This window comes from Taudactylus pleione, unplaced genomic scaffold (genome assembly GCF_031769625.1).
Source record: "Taudactylus pleione unplaced genomic scaffold, aTauple2 ptg000178l, whole genome shotgun sequence".
In the NCBI taxonomy this organism is placed as follows: domain Eukaryota; kingdom Metazoa; phylum Chordata; class Amphibia; order Anura; family Myobatrachidae; genus Taudactylus; species Taudactylus pleione.
Genome location: NW_028284580.1, coordinates 1,104,618 through 1,129,008, shown reverse-complemented (window position 1 = coordinate 1,129,008; position 24,391 = coordinate 1,104,618). Strand labels below are relative to the sequence as shown.

The 24,391-nt window shown below is 41.3% G+C and overlaps 1 protein-coding gene across 5 annotated transcripts in view; it reads left to right on the top strand.

Annotated features, from left to right (window-relative positions):
* Positions 1-23,241, top strand: part of SIMC1 (SUMO interacting motifs containing 1) — a 54,935-nt gene extending 31,694 nt beyond the window's left edge. For 3 of the 5 annotated variants that reach the window (XM_088475763.1, XM_088475762.1, XM_088475765.1), the window contains exons 5-10: positions 3,203-3,342; positions 5,214-5,300; positions 5,396-5,524; positions 6,720-6,882; positions 9,225-9,303; positions 22,846-23,241. In XM_088475763.1, coding sequence (XP_088331889.1) covers positions 3,203-3,342; positions 5,214-5,300; positions 5,396-5,524; positions 6,720-6,882; positions 9,225-9,303; positions 22,846-23,066 — 819 coding nt within the window. In that variant the 3' untranslated portion in view covers positions 23,067-23,241. Of the gene's footprint in view, positions 1-3,202; positions 3,343-5,213; positions 5,301-5,395; positions 5,525-6,719; positions 6,883-9,224; positions 9,304-20,452 lie in introns of all 5 variants that reach the window. The other 2 variants (XM_088475764.1, XM_088475767.1) reach the window with 2 other exon arrangements.
* The last annotated feature ends 1,150 nt before the right edge of the window (positions 23,242-24,391 follow it).

Below are 24,391 nucleotides of genomic sequence, written 5' to 3'. Positions count from 1 at the left end.
CGCAGGGTCTCATCGCAAGCCCGATGGTCGCGATGGTCTTGACCATCATTTTGGCTGCTAGCTATAGCTGTGGGTGGTCACCCACAGCTATGCGAGGCTCCAAAAGGTAGGAGGGACGGCCCTGAGTCAGAGCGAGCGCTCTGTCAGAGCATCCAGCTCTGAATCAGGGCCTCTGTACCTAGTGACACAGCCTTTATTACTACTGGGTCATTCCATGGTAACTCACGTTACAAAGTTACATAGCAAACAATCAGGAACTCCTGTATACAGTCTTCCAAAGCATGACCCGTCTCATCACTTTCTCAGCAAACAAAACCACCTCACACAAACTGTTGCTGTTGACAACCATGCACACACTCACCATGTCACCTTGCAACATAAGTTACCATGGAATGACCCTACAGGCCGCGTTTTTCAAAACACACGCCCCCTGTTTGAGTGGCCATGCCCCCTTTTTTGGAGCGCACACCGGAGACCCACGCAAAAGTTTCCTTTTCACCAACAGGCCCCCTGCAACTCTAATATATATATATATATATATATATATATATATATATACACATATACATATATATATACATACATACATAGTATGTGATAAAAAAATTTTTTTACAAGGAACAGTAACACAATATCTGACACGGGCTAAAACTGGGACCACCCATTACCAGATCTCTAGTTTCGCATATGCATCCAATATCTTCTCTATGCTGATGATACTCAGATCTAAATTTCCTCCCCTGTGCTTCCCCCACCTCCCCCTTCTCACTCTTATCTTCAACTGTGTCTCTATCTCTTCCTGGATGTCCCAGCGCTTTCTTAAAATTAATGGGGCAGATGTATGAAGGTCTGGGAAGTGATAAAGTGCAGAGTGATAAGCGACCAGCCACTTAGCTTCTAACTGTCATATTACAGGCTGTATTTGAAAAATGACGGTTGGGAGCTGATTGGTTGGTTGTTTATCACTCTTCACTTTATCACTTCCCAGAGCTTCATACATCTGCCCCTGTATGTCTACAGAGTAAGCTGATCAACTTCCCACCTTCCCGCATAACCTCCTACAATTTCATTATCAATTGACAACACAACTATCTCCTCTAGCCCCAAAGTGCTCTGACTTGGAGTTATCCTGGACTTTTCTCTAGTCTTCAAACCACACATTCAGCACCTCTGAGACCCTTTCTCACTCAGGATGCTACTAAAACCCTTATCCACTCACTGCTCCTCTCCAGATTAAACTACTGTAACCTCCTCCTACCTGACGCCCACCTCTCTCCACTCCAATCTGTCCTCAATGCTGCTGCTCGCTCATCTTCCTCTCCAAATGTTCTACATCTGCCTTCCCTCTCCTACAAGCTCTCCACTGGCTCCCCTTCCCCTTCAGAACTCAATTCAAGGTTCTTACACTCTTACAAAGCCCTCACCCATTCCTTGCCCATGTAAATCTCTGACCTCAGCTGCCTTCACACTCCCTACTGCCTCTTCGCTCAACAAACGCACGTTTCCTCCCCCACCAACTGATTACTTCTTCCCACTCCCGCCTCCAAGATTTTGCCCATGCTGCTCTCTACCTCTGGAACTCTCTCCCTCTTCCCATCAGACTCTCCACCTCTACAAATCTTCAAACGAGCTCTCATCAAAGCCTTCCAGCTCTCATCCTAACCCGCTGCTACTTGCCCCTTCCTCCCTGTCTACCCCTCTGTGTCACACTCTGTTTGTCTACCCCGCCCCTTTAGACTGTAAGCTCTCACAAGCAGGACCCTCTACCCTCTTGTGCTTCTCCTTACTTATACTGTCATTTACTCCTCACTTGGGCACCTAACACCTGGATGCTTACGTCCTGTTGCTTATTTGAGTGTTATGATCACTAATGTAGCAATGTATATAATCCTTGTCCTGCATTGCATTGTAGTGTACTGTAAGTCACTTGTTGGTTATTCACTTATTTGCCTATGTACTTTGTAAGGTGCGCAGAAAACTTGTGGCGCCATACAAATAAAGGAGGATAATAATCTGTATGTCTAAGGGGGATGTGTTTACAGTATATAAATATATAAGATATGTTCAACCTGTTCAGTGTTCTCTTCAAAGGACATGAGGTCACCACTCTGGGTTCCTTTTGGTACTAGCAGAGAAGGGCAACTATGATTTAATTCAGCGCAGTGCTGCATAGCTGGGGAAGGAGTTCCCATAGCTATTCAATTCAGTGTGCTGCTAAGTCCAACTACAACCACTTAAGTCCGAGAATGCCGGCTACCTCACCTTAAGCTGGGTGCCAGCCGTGAGACAGAAAACAGCATCGCGGCCGGCACTTTAAGTCTGATTTCTGCCCGCACCTCAGGAGGGTGCTAACAGAAATCCTGTAGTCGGGCTTAATAGTGTGCTGAATTGAAAAGCTGCGGGAACTCCTTCCCGGGGCTATGCAGCATCACGCTGAATTGAATGGTCCCCGTCAATAACATGACCATTTTCTAATCCAGAGTGTAGTCCACCAGTCGGGAAGGATCTTTTTCTCTTAAGCAAATTTACTATTTTTATGTAAATCCTAAGGTTAAGTCAGTCTGTCAGTGTCGTTTCCAGAAATACAATTACACTGTATTATCAAATCTATGTTTTGAAATATAAATTACTTTGATCTGTTGATAGCAAATTTTCAGAAGTGTTTAGCTCCCAACACAAAATCTAGTTATCTTATGATGAACACATACAACAGAAAACTATCAATTAGCTACACTAGAAAAATTAGCGATTGAATGATTACGACATCGTTATCGTTCAATCATTCATTATTTGTGTAGTGAATATGCCATCAACGACCAGCAATGCGCGCTCCCGTTGGTTGTTGTCGTCATTTATCATCACCTGAACATGCAGGCCAGCCTCACATGATCGTCGGGTTGTGCATGTTCGGGGATGAGGGAGGGTGCCTGCACTGATCAACATATCGGTCAGTGTGGGCACATTATCAACTGTACAGGATGCTGAACGATTACAATGTTGTAATCGTGCAGTCGTTCCACTCTCGTATAGTGGATACACACCTTACGATATCTGATGGACATGAAATATTGTCTAATGTAGCAATTTACTTGTCAGATGCCCTAATACAAGCATATGAGAACTATACAGTGTTTGGCCGTTAGACAAGGGTGTATGTATATATTTACCATATAATTTGTGTTTTCTACTTGCCTCCTTTAAGGAACTCCAGACTTGCTGCCTATTTCTTCAGTACGTAGTACAAACTCTAGATGATGACTTCCAGCTATGCTTGCAGCGACGGTCCCTAACGAGATGTCTTTGTAAAACAATGCTTTCCAATGACTGTTTCAGTAATGTTAAGTAAGTGTTTGTGACCACCTACAGAAGGCGTAGACCAATACAAAGGAACTTATTTTTTTAAATCACTGGTATATGTAAATCCACAAAGTCTGTTGAACATTGCTGCTTGTTTGCAAATTGAGAATATGTTATAAACTGCTCTTCTGGCTTGCACACTACATTTAACATTCTGATCTTTTGTTAACCACTTAACTCAATATTTTTTCCAAAAACATTCCTAAAACATTGTTTTCCCACTAAATTATGTAAATGGATATTCAAACCCGACTCAGTATAATTTTATTAACAAATATGCATATTTTGTAATAAAATTTTACTGAGTAAGATCAAAATTGCTCTTATTTACATAAATTGACCATTTAAAAAAAATCTACAATTTTGGTGACATTTCACACACACTCACACACACACTCACACACACACATTATAATATGTGTGTATATGTAGATGTGTATCGCCCGGCAGCTGCTGGAAGATTAGCTTTCAGTAGCGGCAAGCAGGCTCCTCTGACATGCGACCATGCCAGGGAAGTGATTAAAGGGTCCTGCCTAAGCAAACCACAAAGCTCTACAATATACATAAACTTTATGAAACTGGTTTGTTACAGCTAGCCCTTAGCAGAGTGTCTTGTTCCACCTAGTATACAATAATCAAAGGTAAAAATGGCACATTTTACTTGTTTAGATGATCATAGCAGTATGATTCAGGATTTTGGTTTTACCTGTAAAAATCCCCAAATTTCTGATGTTTTTAAGTTAAAATCAAAAGCCAATGCTGGTCGTTGTCGTCCTTGCAGAATTTGGAGACCTTACACACTCCATTGGCATTTTAGCATGTCTCCTTCCCTTCACTTTTGCTCACTGCTCCCCATTCTTAAAGATAGGTGTGATACATCTGTTTCCATTTCCATAATCTGCTCTAATTGTGGTGATATCTGAGTCCCAATGGGGATCCCAGGGAAGAGTTAATATAGTCTCAGTGATGAAAGCCTAAGCAGATGTACTGCTCCTATAATGGAAAAGCACACCAAGTAAGTGTTTGCTAACTTTGGGAATGGAACATTGCTGAAGGGGACACTGATCAGAAGTGTTAAGGGCCCCACATACGGAGCGATATAGCGGCTGATCCGACGGATTGGAACGATATCGCCGCTATATCGTTCCGTGTGTGGGTATGATCTCGTCCACTGCGCGCTCCCATGGGTTCATTCACTGCTCCTCCAGATTTTTCATGCTGCACAAGAAATCTGGAGAAGCGATGTATGATCCCATGCCACGCTATGCGGGGGGGGGCATATCGGGCTGTGGGGACATCGTACCGTGTGTAGCCGGCTTTAGCTTCCAGCACTCTGATCATGAAACGTCCTATATGGCCACACAGCTGAGAAGCTTAATGGTGGTGTCCACATCCAGATAACTGTCAACCAATTAATTTGTACATATCTGCAGGTCATGGGTTGTGACCAAGCTACTCCTTGTATACAGTTGTTTACAAAGCAAAGAGAGTTAAAGTGTTTTATCAAATGGCAATACATTCTTTTTTTTTTTTTTTATTAATACCTGGCTGAAAAAAGCAGATACTGTAGCAAAAGCAATGTACCTATAAACCATCTGAGGTGGATATGTATGCTCCAATACCAATTAGACTTTGGGCAGAATTTACAAAACAGCAGCTTCTGTAAGCCGCTGCTTCCCGGCGGGTTGCAGGTGAATATTTTAAACTGCAACCGGAGTCCGTGTAAAGCACGCCGGGCTTTACACTGACTCCGGGTGCCGTTTTTAAATATGTACCTGCAACCTGCCGGGAAGCCGCTGCTTTGTAAATTCTGCCCTTTCTGTTAAAACACTTTCTAGCATTTGTCTCTGTTACAGAAATGTCATACAATGGCTAATGGATAACATTTCTGAAATTGGCTTTGATAAGGAACCGGGTACTTGTTCTGAATGTGACAGACAAAGGTAAGGGGTCGCTTTTTCCCTGTTCTATATTCTGTAAAATAAGCAGAATGAATCAGACTTGGTCTCTCTTCTAAATTCATATTTCCTGTAAATAGGATGGTTTTCCTTCTACAACGCATGCTCTCTATAGCAGTGGAAGTTGATAACTTACCTACAATGAATTCAAACAGGATAGCAGACTTCATATTCCCCTATTTTATTCTCCTAAAAACACGGCAACAGAGGTAACTATTTACTACATACCGTTATGCACATTTGAAGAACTGTTAGCGCTCTTATTTTAGCTACACAAACAAAACACGAAGGTGTGATTCAGAGCTGGCCGCTGCCTGCACGCTGGGATTGTGGGCGTTTTTTCTTTTTTTTTTTTGTTCTCCAGCCGCTCGCAGAGCTGTGGGAGACCACCCACAACATGTCAGGAGACCATCGCGATAATTGAGACCATCGACCTTGCGACGAGAGCAGGAAGTACACTACTGACATAACTAGTGATGTCAGTAAGACCTCCCTACAAACGCTAAGGGAACGCCTGCGTTTGTCCAGCAACCCCCTCCCCTAACTGCCCACAAAAAAGGGTGAGCTGTCACTCACCATCGATAGCCGCCCCGTCTTGTTGTGAGCCCCGTAGTGACTGAGCTTCAGTCGCTCGGCGGGGCTTTCGCATGCCGGGTGCAGCGCATGCACTGTGCATAAACATTGTGCCGCTTGCGAGCAGCTCTGAATCGGGGTCTAAGGCCATACACATGTTTATGCACAAACTATTTTCTGTACATATTGGCATATTCAGCAACTTTCTGCGCCTCCGTGCATGATCAGCAAATGTTCAACTATTACTTCTGCAGTCAACAAGTTATTTGATATGATTTTCTTTCTACAGGATCTTCTTTTCAAGGCTTAGCTGTTTCAATACAGAGACCTACAGATTTATACTAATGATCAGAATGTGACCAGAGTCACGTACCACGATCATTAACCCCTACTGGTACACACACATTCTTGTATTTAAAATGGAGGTTTAGTAACGTTATTTGTATTGATATAGCATTGGATAATGGCAACTGCTTTGTGCACAAATGCATCAAATATTTAAGGACAGAAGTGTTGTGCCTCAGTCGAGGAGTCTGAGACAAATACAGTAACAAAATAACCAAGTGTGTGTATATAAACAGGCTCAAACTTTAGTCTAGTTCACATTTTTGTTTATGTACATAAAATGATGTATTGGCATTCCTCCAGAAATGCTGAGGAATTAGAGGGCAAGAGACTTATACCCACATGTGTAAATTACAAAACATTCTTTTCACAGTAGATGAACTTGCATTAAGTTTAGTGTAATTTAATATTCTGATTAATATTTAGAATATTTATTTGTATTGTCTCCAGCTATTAACTACATAGCATTCTGTACTTGTTCTACAGGGAGCTGTTCCTTTGCAGCACTGAAAACCAACTACTTCGGGCAAAGATTCTAGAGGTGACCTTCCAAAATAGTTGTGACTCTCCTCTTCCTCAAGACCGCTCCCTTTCTTTATACCAAATATTGTACTTCATTGGTAATTCCACATTGCGCCTGGAAAACCAGGTGAGCAAGAATTAATTGGTTGCAACGGTCACAATCCTCTTGCTAGAAATATTTCGGGATTATATACCACCTGCTAAATTGTAATGGGTCCACCAAGGAGTTCTCTGACATTTTTTAAAAGACATCCCAGTATAACCCCTGGCTATTATGTGATTATCATCTGTAGTAATTAAGTGGGTACTTTTGTTTATTATTTTCTTAATACTGGCACTGAACTTGTCTTTATAAACTTTACATATTTTAGTTAGCAGTATAAACATCACTTTTTCTTATCTTAATTCGGTGTTTTTTTTTTGTCCATTGTTATGTTTTCCCGGGATGTGGTTAATATCCCTACGATCGGGATGCTGACTGACGGAATCCTGATCACCGAGAGGGCGCTGGAATCCCCGACATGACTGGGGATGCCAACGTCGGAATCCCGGCAGCCCGCATCCCGATCGTAAGGAGACCAGGGCAAGGTAAATATCAGCCACAGGGGGGAAAGTAGGTTTAGGCACCCCCAGGGAACTTAGGGTTAGGCTCCGGGAGGGGGGAGGTTAAGGTTAGGCTCCACACATGGGGGTTAGGTTCAGGCACCAACGGGGGAGGTTAGGGTTAGGCACTAAGCGGGGAGGGTTAGTATGAGGGTACAAAAAAGGAGGGTTAGGGTGTAAAAGGGACAAAAGGACAGGCGAACAGTACTCGCCGTTCCCCTATCGGGATTACAACCATCGGGATGTTGCTGTCAGTGTACTGACAGCCGACATCTCCGTTGGTATTTTGTACAGATTCCTTTTTCCCCTATCATTCAATTTTACAGGGCTGTTATGACTTTTCATACATTTGTAATCTATTGATTCTCCTTATTTTTACTGTTGCTTTGGCCAAAGTAACAGCAAGTTTTGCTGTTTATGTGCTAGTTATTGGAATACTTTACTTTCCCAGCCTTGTCGTTCTAATTCATAGAATCCACCTAGCCACTCTGTAGACCAGGCACGTCAAACTCAAAATACCAACCTGGACGAATATTCAAGGTCTTGAGAGTGTGTGGGCCGCAACAAAAAAAAGTCTTATATGCAATTTTGAAAGGTTTTCTTATTAATAAAAACCAATGCAGTGTCCCCTGTAGTAATGCCCCTTATGTTGTGTCACTTATGCAGAGCCCCCAGTAATGCCCCTAATGCAGAGCCCCCAGTAATGCCCCTTATGCAGAACCCCCAGTAATGTCCTTAGTAGTGCCCTTATGCAGAGCCTCCAGTAATGTCCTTAGTAGTGCCCTTATGCAGAGCCTCCAGTAATGTCCTTAGTAGTGCCCCTTATTCAGAGCCCCTTATGTTGAGCCCCCAGTAATGTTCCTTATCCTTTGCCCCCTCCCAGTATAGAACAGGCCCCACTCACCTGTGCAGTACTTACCTTTCTTCACGGTGTCCGCTGGGCCCCGCTCCAGTCCACGGCTTTTTCAGTCCCACCGTCCCGCGTAGACACTGCCGCTGACTGAATCTAATTAGATCCAAAGCAGCAGGCGCAGGCTTCTCTCATCATGGATGAAGTCACCCGTGCGCTGCATCACTGGGAACGCTGGCCTCTGAAGCAATCGGAGGCTTCTGATCGCTTCAGAGATCAGCGTTTCCAGCTTTAAATAAAATAAATACTGCCCATTCAAAGCTCAGCTGGCAGGGGTGTGGGGTGCATAATAAAAAAAAAATATATATATATATTGTGCGCCCCACACCCCTGCCAGCTGAGCTCCGATTAATTTTGTTGGTCAACTTTAATTAAAAATCTATTTGGTAAAATTTTGTCTAATTCAAAAGACTGCTGTATGTAATCCAGGATTAAGACCTGTAATTGCTTATATTAAACTGTTCTCACAGTAGGCATTGGGTTAAAATGATTATTATTTTTTTCTTTCTTCTTCTGGGACAAGTTTCAAGAAATTTCTAATTCGGTGAAACCCATACTTCTGTATAAAAGAACATTTCACATGAAAGCTGTAGTATGAAATGGTTCATTCTAACCCACAGAGCTGATCCCCAGCATTTACCTACAGACTTAAGCACACGACCCACATACGGGATCAGAGATGCAGAGCTTGCTTTATGCTGTGTTCTGTGTATGTTGTACTAATTCACATAAAGCACTCTAAAATACCTTGCGACTTCAGAATAATTACGGTTTATTATAAATTGGTATTTGCTTGCAGTTTACAGGCTATCACATGAAGATATAGTAATATTAATGGTCATAATAAAGTTTGTTGCTTTGTTCCCATAACATACTGTGGCCAAATTGAGCAAATAGAGATGTTACAAGCAATTGCTTTTAAACTTTCCCTGCACTAATGAGTCTCTTATCCACAGGGTGCTGAATGGCAAAGATGGGATGAGATGCTGCTTTATATCTATCTGCTGATTGTAAGTTTACAGAAGATTATGACAGGTAAGAGGTGTTTCTTTTTTATTATTTATTTGGTGGGTTTTTTATTGGGAGGGGGGCGGCATTTATCTGCCCTCTCCCTGATGTTGTTGTGTTTTAGTTTTCTGTGTAAAAAGCACAATTACCTTGCAAATCACACTATCAACTATTTCCTAAAATACCTTGAGGCTTCAGAATACTCATTAAACAATTAACTTAGACTGTAAATATTGTCTGAACACACAAAATACATGGTAACAAGACAGTATGGTCAGAGGTAGGCAGATTAATTTTGATCTCTTGTATGGAGACCAATTGGTGAGTTCTGTAGCAGTTGTCTAATCGGTTCTCTTAACATAAGTTGTCAAATTCCTTAATTAATAACCATCAATTCTCTAACTTCCGGCTTTATGGAGTGAGGACGCAGCTACTTCAGCTCCGTTACCTTGCCGCCGCCTTCTAAAGGCTTACAATAGCCTCCACCATACCCCCACTCACCCGGGTAACATCGAAACGCTTCCCATGGACCGCTATGTGGACCGCCACCCCGCTCCCACTGCACAACAGGGACCCTTGCCGGCGAGACAGGAAAAGAAGCGCGGCAATATGGCGCCGGACGCCGAGACAGACACTGTCTCCCCAGCCCCAAAGAAACCTGTGACTTAGAAAGACACAGTCACACAGCAGCTTTTTCACCTATTTGCTCCCAACTAGTTGCAGAGAGCCGCAAGTTTGGTTTGCTATACCCAGCTCGCCTGTGCATTTACGATGGTTCATCTCTCAGAGATTTCCTTTCACCCGCTGAGGCTAAAGCCTATCTGAAGGGACTATCTCAGGCAGCATCGGCTGACATAAGTGACCTGCCCCACGGCTGAGATATGTTGCTCCTCAGGAGGACAGCTGTATCAAATAGTGGAATTACGCCCACCTTCTTCATTACAAGCACAGATCACAGAATCTGTATTGATATATGTAGATATCTTTGCAATGTTATCCTTGCCGCTGCGCTAATATTATAATATTCTATTCATCTTTTATTCCCCTTCCCTCACCTCCCCCTCCCCTCATTGCTTTACAAATTGTCCCCATAAGATATATCCTGTCTGGCCTTATGAGTTTTCATGCTTTAAGCTGTGTTATGTCTTCCCTTAGCATAGGATCCTGGAATGTCGGTGGCTTCCATTCCCCTGCTAAACGGAGAAAAATTCTTCTCCATCTCACTAAACAGAACAAAGATCTAGCCCTACTCCTGGAAACTCACATACTCCATGAAGCAATTACTAAACTTAACATGCTCAATTGGCAGGCTATAGGCGTCAGTGCCATTAATTCTAAATCTAGGGGAGTTGTTATCCTAGCCAAAAGTCATATTCAATTGGAAGTATTGTCCCCGCTCTCTGATCCTGAAGGCAGATATGTTATTACGGTAAACATCAAAGGTCGCACATACACTTTATGCAATAACTATGCCCCGAATGTTTACTCAAAAAAATTATTTCAGAAACTTCTTGCACTCCTCACTCCCCTCCTCTCGTCCCCTCTAATACTAGGAGGTGATTTCAATGTAATTTCCTCAGGATAGCTAGATAAATCAGTCGCCTAGATTCCCACCCTCCCTGCCAAATTCGGGAGTCCCTCTATTTGCTAAAAGATTACAATTGGACACCTGGGGAGCATTACACCCTACCGAGAGAGAGTATACATGCCTGTCAGCAGCGCATCATACTCTCTCTAGAATAGATTACATACTTTACTCCCTTTTCAATATTCCCTAATATTCAGGACGCCCAAATTGATGCGATCGCGATTTCTGACCATGCTCTCACCTCAATTATTTTGCGTACCGTGTCTAAACTTTGGAGATTCCCCACATACCTTGCCAAGTCTGCTAGATTCAGAAACCGATTGGAATCTTCCTGGGAGGAATATAAGAACAATACTATCACTCATTTAGAGTCAGATCCCATTTTATTCTGGATGACAGCAAAATCTGTACTCAGAGGGGATATTATTTCTTACGTCGCAGCTACAAATAAAAAATATGCCACTCAATAGTTGGAGGTGCAGGCGTCGCTGACGGCAGCCTTTCAGCAATATAAATTACATCCCACCCCTTACTTTAAACAATCCTACCTCTTAGCTAAGGCACACCTAGACAAATTCTTAAATCAGTTAGGAGATAGATATTTGTTTTCCATCAGTTATCGTTTTCACAAATTCAGTAATTAAACGGGAAAACTTCTGACTAACCTACTTAATGGCTTTTGTCCCCCCGTGAACACACAACCCTGAAGAACATCTCAAGGTTCTCTGACTACCTCCAACGCCGAAATAGCAGAAGTTATGCGCTCATTCTACACCAACCTTTACTATGGTACCGATTGCACTCAGACAGATTCATCTATCATCTCTCCTCACCCTTCAGATCTCTGGGAAAACCTGTCTTGTCCTAAGCTCCCATCCGCTTTGACTCAGTCACTTATGGCCCCTATTTCTCAAGGAAGAAATTCAAATACAGTTAGACTTATGAAAGGAAATACAGCACCTGGCCCAGATGTGTACAGTGGAGATTTTTACAAGATCCTATTACCCATCATAGGAGACACATTAGTGACAGTCCTCAACTCTCTTCTGGAATCTCCCAATTTACCCTCCCCCCCCCATTTTACCATTTTAACTCAGCCATTCTAAAAGTCCTGCCGAAACCAGGCAGAGATCTTACCCTCCCGGAGTCATACCGCCCTATGGAGCTCATTCAGAGCCGGCTAAGTGACGGCATGGCAGGCGATCGCTCGGAAAGGCAAAAGCACGCCCACTTTGTGTTGTCTCTATAGACGCCCATTAGCATCTGTAGAGATGCCCACTGGCGCATGTCACCTCCTGGAGTTGTATTAAAACATTGGTGCATCGAGGACCATCGGAATTGCCTTACCACAAGCGCTGCGAGGACTTCAGTGTAAAAAACAGGCAGGTGACGTGTACTATGACGCTGGCTGATAATTATGCATGCCTCTGAAATGGCGTTGCTACACTCAGGCACGCCTGCGTTCGCACCTCCACACCCCCGTTATTATTGTCCTGCACCTGTTACCACCCACAAACGGCCTCTCCTGTCACTCATTTCACTGGGCTGTCTTTACTGGGCGAGCAAGCGGATTCCGATGGCTCCGAGTAGTTTGCGCACTCGAATCGTACGCATGCACGGTCTGACATCGGCAGTGTACGAGCGAGCGGCCCCTTGCGTGCGGGTCTGATTCAGGTCCTATATTTCTTAATTTAGACTACAAGCTACTCACTAAAATGCTAGCAGACCATATGAAAACTCTTCTACCAGGCATTATTCACCCAGATCAAAAAGGCATTATTTGGGCTGCCACTCGGAGGTCAATGTCAGGAGAGCACTATCAGCGATTTAAGTGTCCACCTCAACTTCCACTTCACAGGACCATGCAATCTTATCGTTAGACACTGAAAAGGCGTTTGATCTGGTAAAGTGGTCGCATTTATTTCAAACCATTTAAAATTTTGGTTTCCCTGATGCATTTATACGCATCTTAAAACTATTGTATTCTCCACCTCAGACTCTCATTTCGTGTAATGGATCTCTCTCTACACCATTCACTATACAAAAAGGGACAAGACAGGGTTGCCCTCTATCCACCCTCCTTTTTGCCATTGCTTTAGAACCTTTGGCCATTGCATTAAGGCAGGGGTTCCCAACCACGGTCCTCAAGGCACACTAACAGTCCAGGTTTTAAGGTTAACCATACTTGAGCACAGCTGACTTAATTAGAACCTCCATCATTTTGATTGAACCATCTGTGCTGACCAGTGGATATCACTAAAACCAGGACTGTTAGTGTGCCTTGAGGACCAAGGTTGGGAATCACTGCATTAAGGTCTTCCCTAATATTCAAAGGTATTGGAGTTGGCGATGTTGACTTGAAGATAGCTCTATATGCAGATGACATGCTGCTTTTCATCTCTGACCCGGAGTATTCAATCCCAGAAATCCTGCAAATAATTTAGTCATTTAGGTCAAGAGCGGGATATCGAGTAAACCTCTCTAAGGGGTATATTTACTAAGGTATTACCTTCTAGAAGGTGCTAGATAAATGTTAAGTAGAATATTATTGGTTGCTATGGGCAACAAAACCACTTCTAAAAACCCGCACCTTAGTAAATATACCCCTAAATCTGAATTATTACCCTTGCATAAAAACCATTCAATCCTTCTTCAGTGTCTCCCTTTACTTTTGGTTTCCGACTTAACACTTCTAAAATCGCATATCTGGGGACTCAAATTCCGGCTGACTTCTCTCACTTATACAAAGAAAATGTCTCCCCTATTTATTGCCAAGGTAAGCACGATGCTAGATAATTGGAAACTTCTGCCACTCTCTATCTTGGGTAGGGTTGCGGTGCTTAAGAGCATCCTCTTCCCCAAATTATTCTATGTAATGCAGATGTTGCCTATCAGTATTTCCAAGAAAAACGTCTTCCGTCTTAGACCAATATCAACTCGTTTTATTTGGAAATAAAAAAAATCCTACGTAGCCCTTAACAAAGTCATAGCTTCAAGGAGCTCAGAAGGAGTCGGGGTACCAGACTATTACAATTACTCTCTCTGTTTTCTTCGGATACATTGCTTACTGGCTGCTAGAAAGCGAGGTTTTCACTGATAAGAATTTAGATAGGACCGTATTTAAACCATACTCACTTATTACACTCGAAACCATTAGACATCCACTCTCATATTCTTTCTAACCCCTTGCTCCACGATATATACTATGCTTGGCTGACACTTAACCGGAAATTAAAGAGAAACCACCTAGTATCCTCACGCATCCCTCTTTGGGGAAACCTCTCTTTCCAATGTGTATTTTTACTCCTGGAGAGACAAAGGTCTATCAAATTCAGCTAAGTTTTTGTCCCTGGAGGCGGTATGTGTCAGTTCTCTACACCTAAAGAAAGATTTGATCTCCCACAAACAAATTTTTATATGTATATACAAACGCGACATTACCTGTATTCTCTTCCCTCATCTATGGTGCACAATTCAGAATCCAGAACAGATCCAGTAAACAGTGTCCTTGTCCTTTGTGAACGCTTCAGGTACAGAATTAAACATATTTATTCTTTATTGGATGATATCTCCTTGAACACTAACTGGCATAGGCTATTGGTACAGTGGCGGAGAGATATTCCATCCCTTTCTGAGGCATCGCAACTACTTCAATATTATGATTCAATGATGAAGATACTTAATTCTTCCTATTTTTAGGAAGTACATATTCGCTCTGTTCAGAGGGCATATATCTCTCCGGCACAGCACGCTCGTTTCAACCCTCTGCAGAGTGGAAAGTTGTTACAAATGTCATATTAGTTCTGCTACCTTTTTTTCATTGCATGTGACCCGATCATGTGTTTATGTGCAAACTTCTCAGGCTGGAATTTGGGGACGTCTTGAAAATTACTGATGCCTATACTTACCATGCTAATGACAGTCTCCAAACAAATTTATTCTTATGCACTGGATCACTTGCTCTTCCCCCTTCCCTGGCGGAGGTGAAGAGGAAAATGATTCAGACATTGTTTTTTAATAGGAGAACTGCTCAATCTGATCCAGAGAAGGAGTTATAGGTTTCTATAAAAAAAAATGGGGCCTCTACATAGAAAAATTAGATCACACTACTCAAAATCAGATATTTAGTGTATTCGAAAAGACAGAGTGGTTCCTGCACAGACAATTATTACGGGAATCTTAGCTCGGCTCACTTGGAGGATTTAAGACTAAGAAAAATAGGCTATGATATTATGGATAGTGACTTTATGGGGATCCGTCCTTGTTTTATGGTAGACAAATTCCCCCCTTCTCCTCGTGTGTGTTCCTCCCCCATTCCTCCTTTCTTCTATTTTTTGTTCTTTATTACCTTATTATTTTATTGAAAATGTTGTGATATATGTACAATGTGTATTGGTCCCTTATTATTTTTTTCTAGGCTATGGAAGCCAATTGTTTGATTTAAATCCGTTACACCTATTTCAATGGATTGTTTGATTCTTTACCTTTCATTGCCATATATTGTTGTCATTCAGAAAATGCTAATAAAATTAGATTTAAAAAACAAATTATCAATTCTCTGCCAGGGGATGAAGGATCACTTAGAGGCACTGGTGTCTGAATGTCAGAGATCCTGTTGTCCTGGAAATTGACGAAGAGTTGAGTTATTTTGATTAATCTATACTTTGCTTGTAATATCACTGTCAGACCACAAGTTTGTGTCCCCCCAATAATTGCAGGGTTTATAGATAGGTAGTGGTTAAATATGTGATTGCCAATAGAAAGAAAAAAAAGCTTACTAGGTAATTGGACTACTTGTGGCATGGAATCTACCAATGTTTCCAATTGTATTTGGAATTGTGCAGAAAGGATGCAACAAAGTTACTTACGTGACATATGGTTGGTGGGAAATGTTCCAGAATAGACCATAAATATACATCTGGAAACTGAGAAAGCCATGAGTTTAGGGTAACGTTGGTACTTTCCTTCTTACACTATTTGGCACCATACATGGGGCCTGACTCAAAGCTACGAAAACTTATTTTAAAAAAAGGAACAATTTGCACCTTGGCAGAATCCTGTTGAACTACAAGTGGGGTGAATTAAAATATACAGAGAGATATATGGGTGGTGGTGATCACTCTTTCATTACGTAGCATTTGCCGTGCTTCATAAGTGAATTATTGACTGCACCTAAACCATGCCAGGAAAATGTGCCCCACTTTACAGAATCTTCAGAACCTTTCACTGTTCGAAAAAAGCACTCCGCACTGTGCAGTTGTTTTGAATGATACGTCACATGGAGGATGTGACATATAATCTTACTGTTTTACTCTTCTTCTCTGTTTTACATTCCCTTAGCTCTTTGTGCCACTGAACTCGCAAACATGCACAGAAAGGTGATGAGTTCTCATAGAGTTCTTGTCGTAACTTTTTTTTTTCTCTACTGAAACTGGCTGATCATGCCTTTCTGCCACAAGTAAAAATGGTTTGAAAACCCTATAGATTGTAAGCTTGCGAGTAGGGCCTTCCTACCTATATATCTGTCTGTTATTACCCAGTTTTGTTCTATAAATGTTTCCAATTGTAAAGCGCAACGGAATATGCTGAGCTATATAACAAACTGTAAATAAATAAATAAGTCTCTCCAGAGCTGTAGAATCCCAGAACTGAATTATACATGAATATCCCATTCCTATTTTCTTTGGTGGTTTTTCCCTCCAAGGTCCATGCTGACATCACATTAGATAACATTACATGTGGAACGCTAGCAGTTTGACCGGTCATATCTGCCAAAGCAACTGCCAGACATTCTCCCAACATACTGTACATCCATATTTAAAGTTTCTCAGGGCTCCTCTCTTGGAGATATTCTAGCCACATTTATAGGCACAACAGTTGTGCATTTTCTACATGACTATGATTTATTTGATTGTATGTTTAAAAACTACTTGATCCACTTCTGTTTGAAAGGCCTCTGCTTTTAGTATTCTTCTTTGCCAGTGACCTGTATATTTTAGAAGTTTTGTAATGAAACTTTAGAAACATGCAGACAGGCATACACATATAACAATGTGAAGGTATGTTAACACGCACATATTGCTGGAATTTGGCAGAAACCTATAGTATAGAAAATCGTCTTTATTTCCTGAGAGACTCAAGGTTACTGTCTAGACCAGTCTGTCACATTTTCTTTAATACATTTCTCTGGTAACAGTTAAGCGCGTCTGTGTTCTATTAACCCTCAGGCACGGGATCCTTGTTACTTTACTATTGGGAGGGTAGTCTGTGCACAAGGAGGAGTACATCAATATGTAGGCTTGTATAACCATTAAACATTGCAATAGAGGTGTTAGCAGGAAATGGTGGGATTGCCACATGCAGTTACCTATGCACATTCACATACTATATTAATTGAAGTTTTGCATAGAATAGACCGTGTAACTTTGTAATTAATGAATTGTTATAAATTGGCCAGCCAGTAAAAATGTCATTGCTGGCTTATACAAATTTAGTGCTCTATTTATAATTTTTATGGCGAAATTAAAGATTTTTTTTTAATCGCCACTTATTGCAGCGATAAATCTGTCACCGCAGTGTAAAGGTACACACTAGACGATCTGGCAGATCGGTCCGACATATCGTCAACATCAGCAAGTGTGTACCCACTCTGAGCAACTGTGAGGTCATTCATCGCATCGACAAATGGAGCCTACATGATGTTCAATCAACGACCCCATTGTTGTGGATGCGGCTGGTGAACGACACATCGTGTGGTCGTTTACCAGATCGTGCGTTGTCAAATGACCGCACAAATGTTGTTCGTCGCATTGTGCAAGGTGTACACGGCTTAACAAAAAACTTACCCAGGGCAGCTGTGCACTGCTAAACTCCCCGGCAATGCTGGCTTGCAGCAGTAAGAAGACTCTTAAAAATGTTCTGCCGAGTCCTGGACCAGATCACAGATTGTTCACAAATAGAAAAAATAATGATTCTAATATAACATTAAAATAAATCTCTTATTTTAATAATAAAGCATTTCCTTTGTTTCTGGCAGCTTGTCCACTATCCTGAGATAGTGATACAGTGACAGTACATGTTACCACTGCATTCTTTTCATCATAACTTTTTTTTTTTTAGTCTTTTTGGGCAATACCACCTTTATTTTACTTGCTCCAGTACTTTTGTCCGCATCCTAAATCGAAACTCTTAATAATTTTCCCTCCCCTGAAGTATTGCAAAGGGTCATTTACAAACAATACAAAGTTTAGACTTGCAGTGCTGCTTTATATGCCAGTGCGCCTACTTGATCCACTTAATGCTTGTTACAGCTTTAATGCCGTGGAGAAAGCCTTCTGCCGGTCACCCACCCACAATTTTTTCTCATTTAAATCCTCTTGCACATCAGCCAGCAGTGATGTGCGATGAGGTAGATGGCTGGGGAGGCACTGGCTAGTATCAGTGCCAGATTTACACATACATATGTGAACTCGATGGTTCATGTGGGCATTATACAAAGGTGTAGCAGTATATAGTGCTGGAAATTTGGTGTGTTTTGAACAGGGATGTGCAGAAAAGGTAAACAGGGGAGGCAGTGTCTCACCTGCCATACACATTTTACCGCAGAGTTTTGACTCTAAAAATGATTAGAATAATACAAAGAAGATATTTGTAATATTTTCTTAAAAATTTTTCTTATCAGGCTCTGCCTCACCTCACGTCACTGTCAGCCAGTGTCTACCGGCTATGTCGCTGACTATGCGCGCTGCCACGCGTCGTCCGGGATCATCGCCCATCAGATCAGCATGCAGGTCCGACGGGCAATATAGTGTCAGCGGGGTCCATGCTGCCGAATGCAGCATGGCATATGAAAAAATGGCTATGTAGTAGGTGCGCAAAACCTGCAGCCCCTTGTATTGCACAAAAGATAGTTTCACTAAACCCTTAATATTCAACACCACACAAAATGATTGTGCCACAAGGTGGCGCTGGATATACATAAAGAAGATGATATAAGTGATATAAAGAAGTGGAAGATACTTAATCCTTTTTAGAGAGAGAAATTCATTCTGACCATCATTCCTCTTAGAGTTTCAGAAATTCATGCCGATCCCCATATGATGCATATAAAAAAACATAACATACAAAGGTTCCTTAATGACAGTATATACAATATTTTTATCGTGTATCAGTTTGATGTTTATGAAGTAGTAATTTTTCAATCTAGACGTTTTGATATATAAGCATACCCAAAGTCACATGTCAGTGTGTGAGGATGATCGTATCTAGGTATCTTTATCTTCCCACCCTATGGAAACCCAGAAAGAGACCACTTAATAGATGGGGGATTTCAAAGGAAGGTAAGTATAGCGTACCCTACTCGCATTCGGTGTACGCTGCAACGACTCATAAAGGTTTCTTTTATATATAATTCAGTATTCCATCGTCTCCTCACCATATATATTCATCCTCATAATGAAAAGTAGAATGGTATGTATGGCCAGTAGTAATTTTTTTTTTAATGAAAAGTAAAAAGACAGACTAATACAAATAAGACAATAAAATAGTATCCAATATGAAGAGTGATGACCTGATATAGCAGAGCAATGGAGTCTGGAATCCACCGTCTCATTCAAGGAAATCACCTATCAATAATATCCAAAGAGCAAGAGTCTCCTGTGACCTGGGGACTCTTGCTCTTTTGATATTATTGATAGGTCATCACCCTTCATATTTTCATTAAAAAAATATACTAGTTGCCATACATACCACTCTTCTCCTTTTCATTAGGTCATGGTGTAGAGTGTGAAGGGAAATTGTATAATATATATTTAACATTTTATCCTTCCTAAATAGATTAATATAGACTTGATGGTGTTTGTTAGGGGGATGTGTGTATGTATGTATGTGTGTGTGTGTATGTATATGTATATATATATATATATATATATATAATATATGAATATATAATATATGAATTGGGCCGATGTGACAAGATGGATTTTGCACAAAAAAAAAAGTGTCGGTCAAGTCTATTAGGCAGGAAATGATGATTTGTTCCGTGGAAAATTATTGTGATAAATATCTATGTAGTTCGCAAAACCTCATATGCATCATTCAAATCACAAATATTTATCAGATTTTCTTGCTCCTGTTTATCGCATGCCTCAGATGGTGTAGAAATAACTTTTTCAAAAGAAGGTAGGTGAGTGGGATCTGGAGAGCCCACCCATGTAGACCTCCCATGTAGTGCAGCCCCTTCTTTTTCTTGGCCTACTAGTTACTAGTGGTCTGTGATGAAGGCTCCTGCTCACTTCAACTGAAATGGATCCACAATATGATCTATTTTTATTTAGTATTTGTAATCCTAGCTTGCTGGTAATGGGTAATTGAAATATGCACAATGGTGTTGGTCTACACATTTGGGATAAGCTGAAATGATAAATATTGTATCTTTGAACTGCATAGTTTAGCACTCCACATTGTTTTTTGCATTGCGATTTTACTATGAATCCTTCTTACATTCTACCGATAATAGACTGATTTTTTTTTTTTTGTGCTAAATTATTGCCGAAATTATACATCAGCTCCAATGTGTGTAAATTACAGATGGGACCTTTACCAATGCTTGAAGAAAATAATATGGTACAAAACTATCCGAATATTGCAAAAGTAGATGTTTCAGTCTAACAAGTGCTCCGCAGAACGTACTGCCCTTTATACTAGTCTGTTGGACTGGGGATAGCAAGGACTGCTGGTGATATGTGCAATGTCCCATTCACTGGTGAAAGTCAGGAATGCACCACTTATGAACTGCATGGCCAGTAAGTAGCATGGGTGGTGTGCCATGGGCAGAAAGTTTTCATTTATTTATTTTCATTTTGTTAATGACTGTGGTTCTCGCCAGTTTGGGAATATAATCTATCTGAAACCAACTGGAATATGAATCCACTAACACAAGGTGTTCTTTCTCAAAGAGGGTTCTTCCCCCTCTGAATAGACAAATGTGTCTGCTTTATCAACAGCCTCAGCTAGGTTGAGCAGGGTGTAAACCTGTATCTTTTCTTCTCTGGGAGACATGGCCGGCAGTATACACACCATTGCTTCTTGAGCGTAAGCCATGCTTCTGTGATGGTGTTGTCAAAGACCAGCGGATTTATACATAGGAGACCTTGTGCCATCACAGCCAGACTTCTGACACCATGTAAAATGGTCTGTGTCCAAATCACACTAGGACCCTGGAGAGCTGCAGAAGTGTTACTGCAGTCATGCTGACTAATGGCTGCAGAGGCACTTCCTGTATGACAAAGTGGATGGTAATGATGCAACAGCATCCATCTATACGGTCCATATACCATGAAAGATGGCATACAGGGCTTTCCACCACACACTTCTGAGCCAGGCTTTCTATAGCACACAAGTGCCATTTATGCCATCTTTAGGTGTAGGTTATTATTTTGTTTTGTGTTTATGATATGGTCAGGCTCCATGTATGTACAGGCAGCTTCAAACCCCATTTGAAGCAGATATACACAGTATGTATATTAAGTTCTAAAAGGTAATGGTGCCCACACACACATCGATATTTTACACGATATGGCCGATTCCGACACATTGGAACGACAAAATATGGCCAAATCGTGAGGAATTCGTGAGTCCCCACTCACGATCACGATGCAGTGCGTGTCCCCGCTGGTCGCACATCGCATCTACAGATCTGCCGTGCAGTAGGGAAGATATGACCATCTAGGAGGCGATGCACTGTAAAAAGTCTGACTGCAGGAGAGATCGTATGAAGACTGGACACCAAATCGTGTGGAGATCGTGTGCTGAGCTGCCAGGGAGAGTTTCAAGGGAAATCGTACACATCAGCTGATCGTGGGCAGATGGGTATGTGTGTGGGCACCTTAAGGCTTACACTAGCAGACATCCAAGAGAATTGCAAATTTAAAAATTGAGTTCCATTATATGTAAGATACTATGGGCTCTATTTACTACAATCCGCATATTGAATGCGGATTGTAGTGTGATATTACCGCGTGAATTTGCATTGTGAATTCAGGCAATATCACAGGGATTTACTATAAATACCTTGCAGGGACAGAGCTTGTGATAAAGCTCTGTCCCTGCGGATCCCATCCGCACTCTAGAAAATACCGCGACTAAGAGCCCGTGCATGCGCCGACCCACCGTCGCTGCTACCACCCACCGACGCTAAGCCCCGCCCCCCGCGATCGCGGACCCCCGCGCCCCCCTCCCTTCATTACACTTACCTGTATCCTCCTGGCCTCCGGTGATCTTCTCCGGGCTTCCCGATAAGGTGATCTCCCATACTGCACTGGGACCCGATCACCTGATGACCAGGCCGCAGTGCACTATGGGAGACCAGCTGACCGGAGAGGAGCCATCACCGGAGGCCCGATCACCGGTCCTTGGATTCAGGTAAGTAAAAAAAAAAAAAAAAAAATGTTTACATTTTTTTTTTTTTTACAGCAATCAGCTTTGGGTCTGTTTAGACCACATAGCTGATTACTGGTACCGGCTCCCGCCTCTGCTCTCCCCGTTAGAGCAGAGTGGGAGCTCGGTAACCGGGGGGAGACACTGGATAACGCCACCTCCAGGTAGCGTTATTATCACAGGGCTTCCCCTGGTATTTTTTTACAATTTATTTTTTGTAACTCTGGTCGGATCACATTTCCCATTACAATTATGGGAAATGCGATCTGCTTTACTAAAAATAAGTGATACTAGGGGTTGGAGTAGAATTGTACTAATTCTACTCCAATTGCCCTGTAATAACTACAGGTGAAACTAAAATAATGTGAAAAGGGTGTGAAAACACCCTTTTTCACTTTATTTTAGTAAAAATAATGTTAATAAATAGAGCCCTATAAGTTCTATACGGGTCTTATAAGTTATAACCCAGGTTCTTACTCTTAACTGTGAAAATGGAGGAATCTGAGTTGATGTGTGAAAAAATTCACTGGAATTTCCCTTTCTAGACCACTTGCGAACCCAAGTTACATACCGCATTGATGAAACACTGAAGAAGCCATATTCTCAATTATCTGCATCTGAGGAGATCACTGAGGAAGAAGTGGAAGCATCGCTCAACACATTCCAGACACGGGTTTCTCTTGGAGCAGAAACTCCCCCAGCACTTAAGGATAGAATTAACATGTTACGGTCTTTGCTACTAACGGCTGTTAAAAGGCATACGTAGTAATATATACTGTTCATTTTGATATTTATTGAGCAAAAGCTAATGAATTCCTTTTATTTCTTAAACTATTTTAGCAGATATTTTAAATCTCCAGTGTCTGGATTATTCCAAAACAAAGTTTCTCCACTTTTCAATGTAAATAGTTTTTTGAGATTAAAAAATATATTATTTATTATTTTGTTTGGTCGGTGAATTGAAACTCAACAGCCATGTCCGACTGTTTAAGCCACCAGAAAATAAGTTATATAACTACTGTATCTCTGTGGTCAGTCAGAAGATGGCTATTCCCATATGTTTTAATGAAGGTAATCATGTATTGATAATGGAGAAAAATTACTAATATTATGGGCATAATATAATTTTATTAACATAATTGATTGCTGAAGAAAAAAAAAGTTTAATTTGATTGAGAGACGTATTTTATATTAAAGAGGAAATATTGGTAGTAATATTTTATAAGGGGGCCACATATATCGAGTTGTAACAATTTATGTTGCCCCTTTATAAATAAATATGTTTTAATACAGGTAAATATGTTCTCCTATATTGCGCAAAATTGTATAGTGCAAATGAAAGTCCAGGTATTGTCCGTTTTTTTTTGTTGTTTTTTTTTGTAGTGCAGCTTCTCCTATAAGACCTTGTCCCAAAGGCCAGAGTTTCAGTACATGGATAAAAGAATAGGAGGCGCACAATGGTGAAATATGTTTGAAACTAAATTCTTTACTGAAAACAATTAAGAACCACCCACTGAGAAAGTTCTTCAGGATGAAACATGTTTGGGCTTGGCTTATGACCGAGATGCTGTGATGTCATCAGTCCTGGAAGCGCTGGTGGATTGGAGAGGACGCCAAGGGTGCCGGCTGATGTGGTATGACTATAGGTCCCATTTCTTGATGCGCTGTTTGTGATATTTCCATTTATCACATATTTATATGTGAGTGGTTCTTAATTGTTGTCAGTAAAGAGCTGGGTTTTAAACATACTTCACCATTGTGTGCCTCCTATTCTTTTTATCCATATTTTAATGCCCATTAACAATTTTATATAATAAATTTAGTACATAATATTGCTGTCAATCTAATTGAATGGTACTTTTGCACCCAATAATGGGGGCAATATTTTATTAATGAAGTGCAAAAATTCCTTGCTATGTAAAGTGGAGTGCACAAGAAAATGCACATATTTCCAAACAGATCTTTACACCTTTTTTAGTGGTGGTAAGAGTGTGCATTGCTGATGATGATCACCACCATCATCATCATCATCGGCACCCCACAGATACAGGATCAAATTAAGGTATAGGGAATTTGGAGGCCAAGTCAACA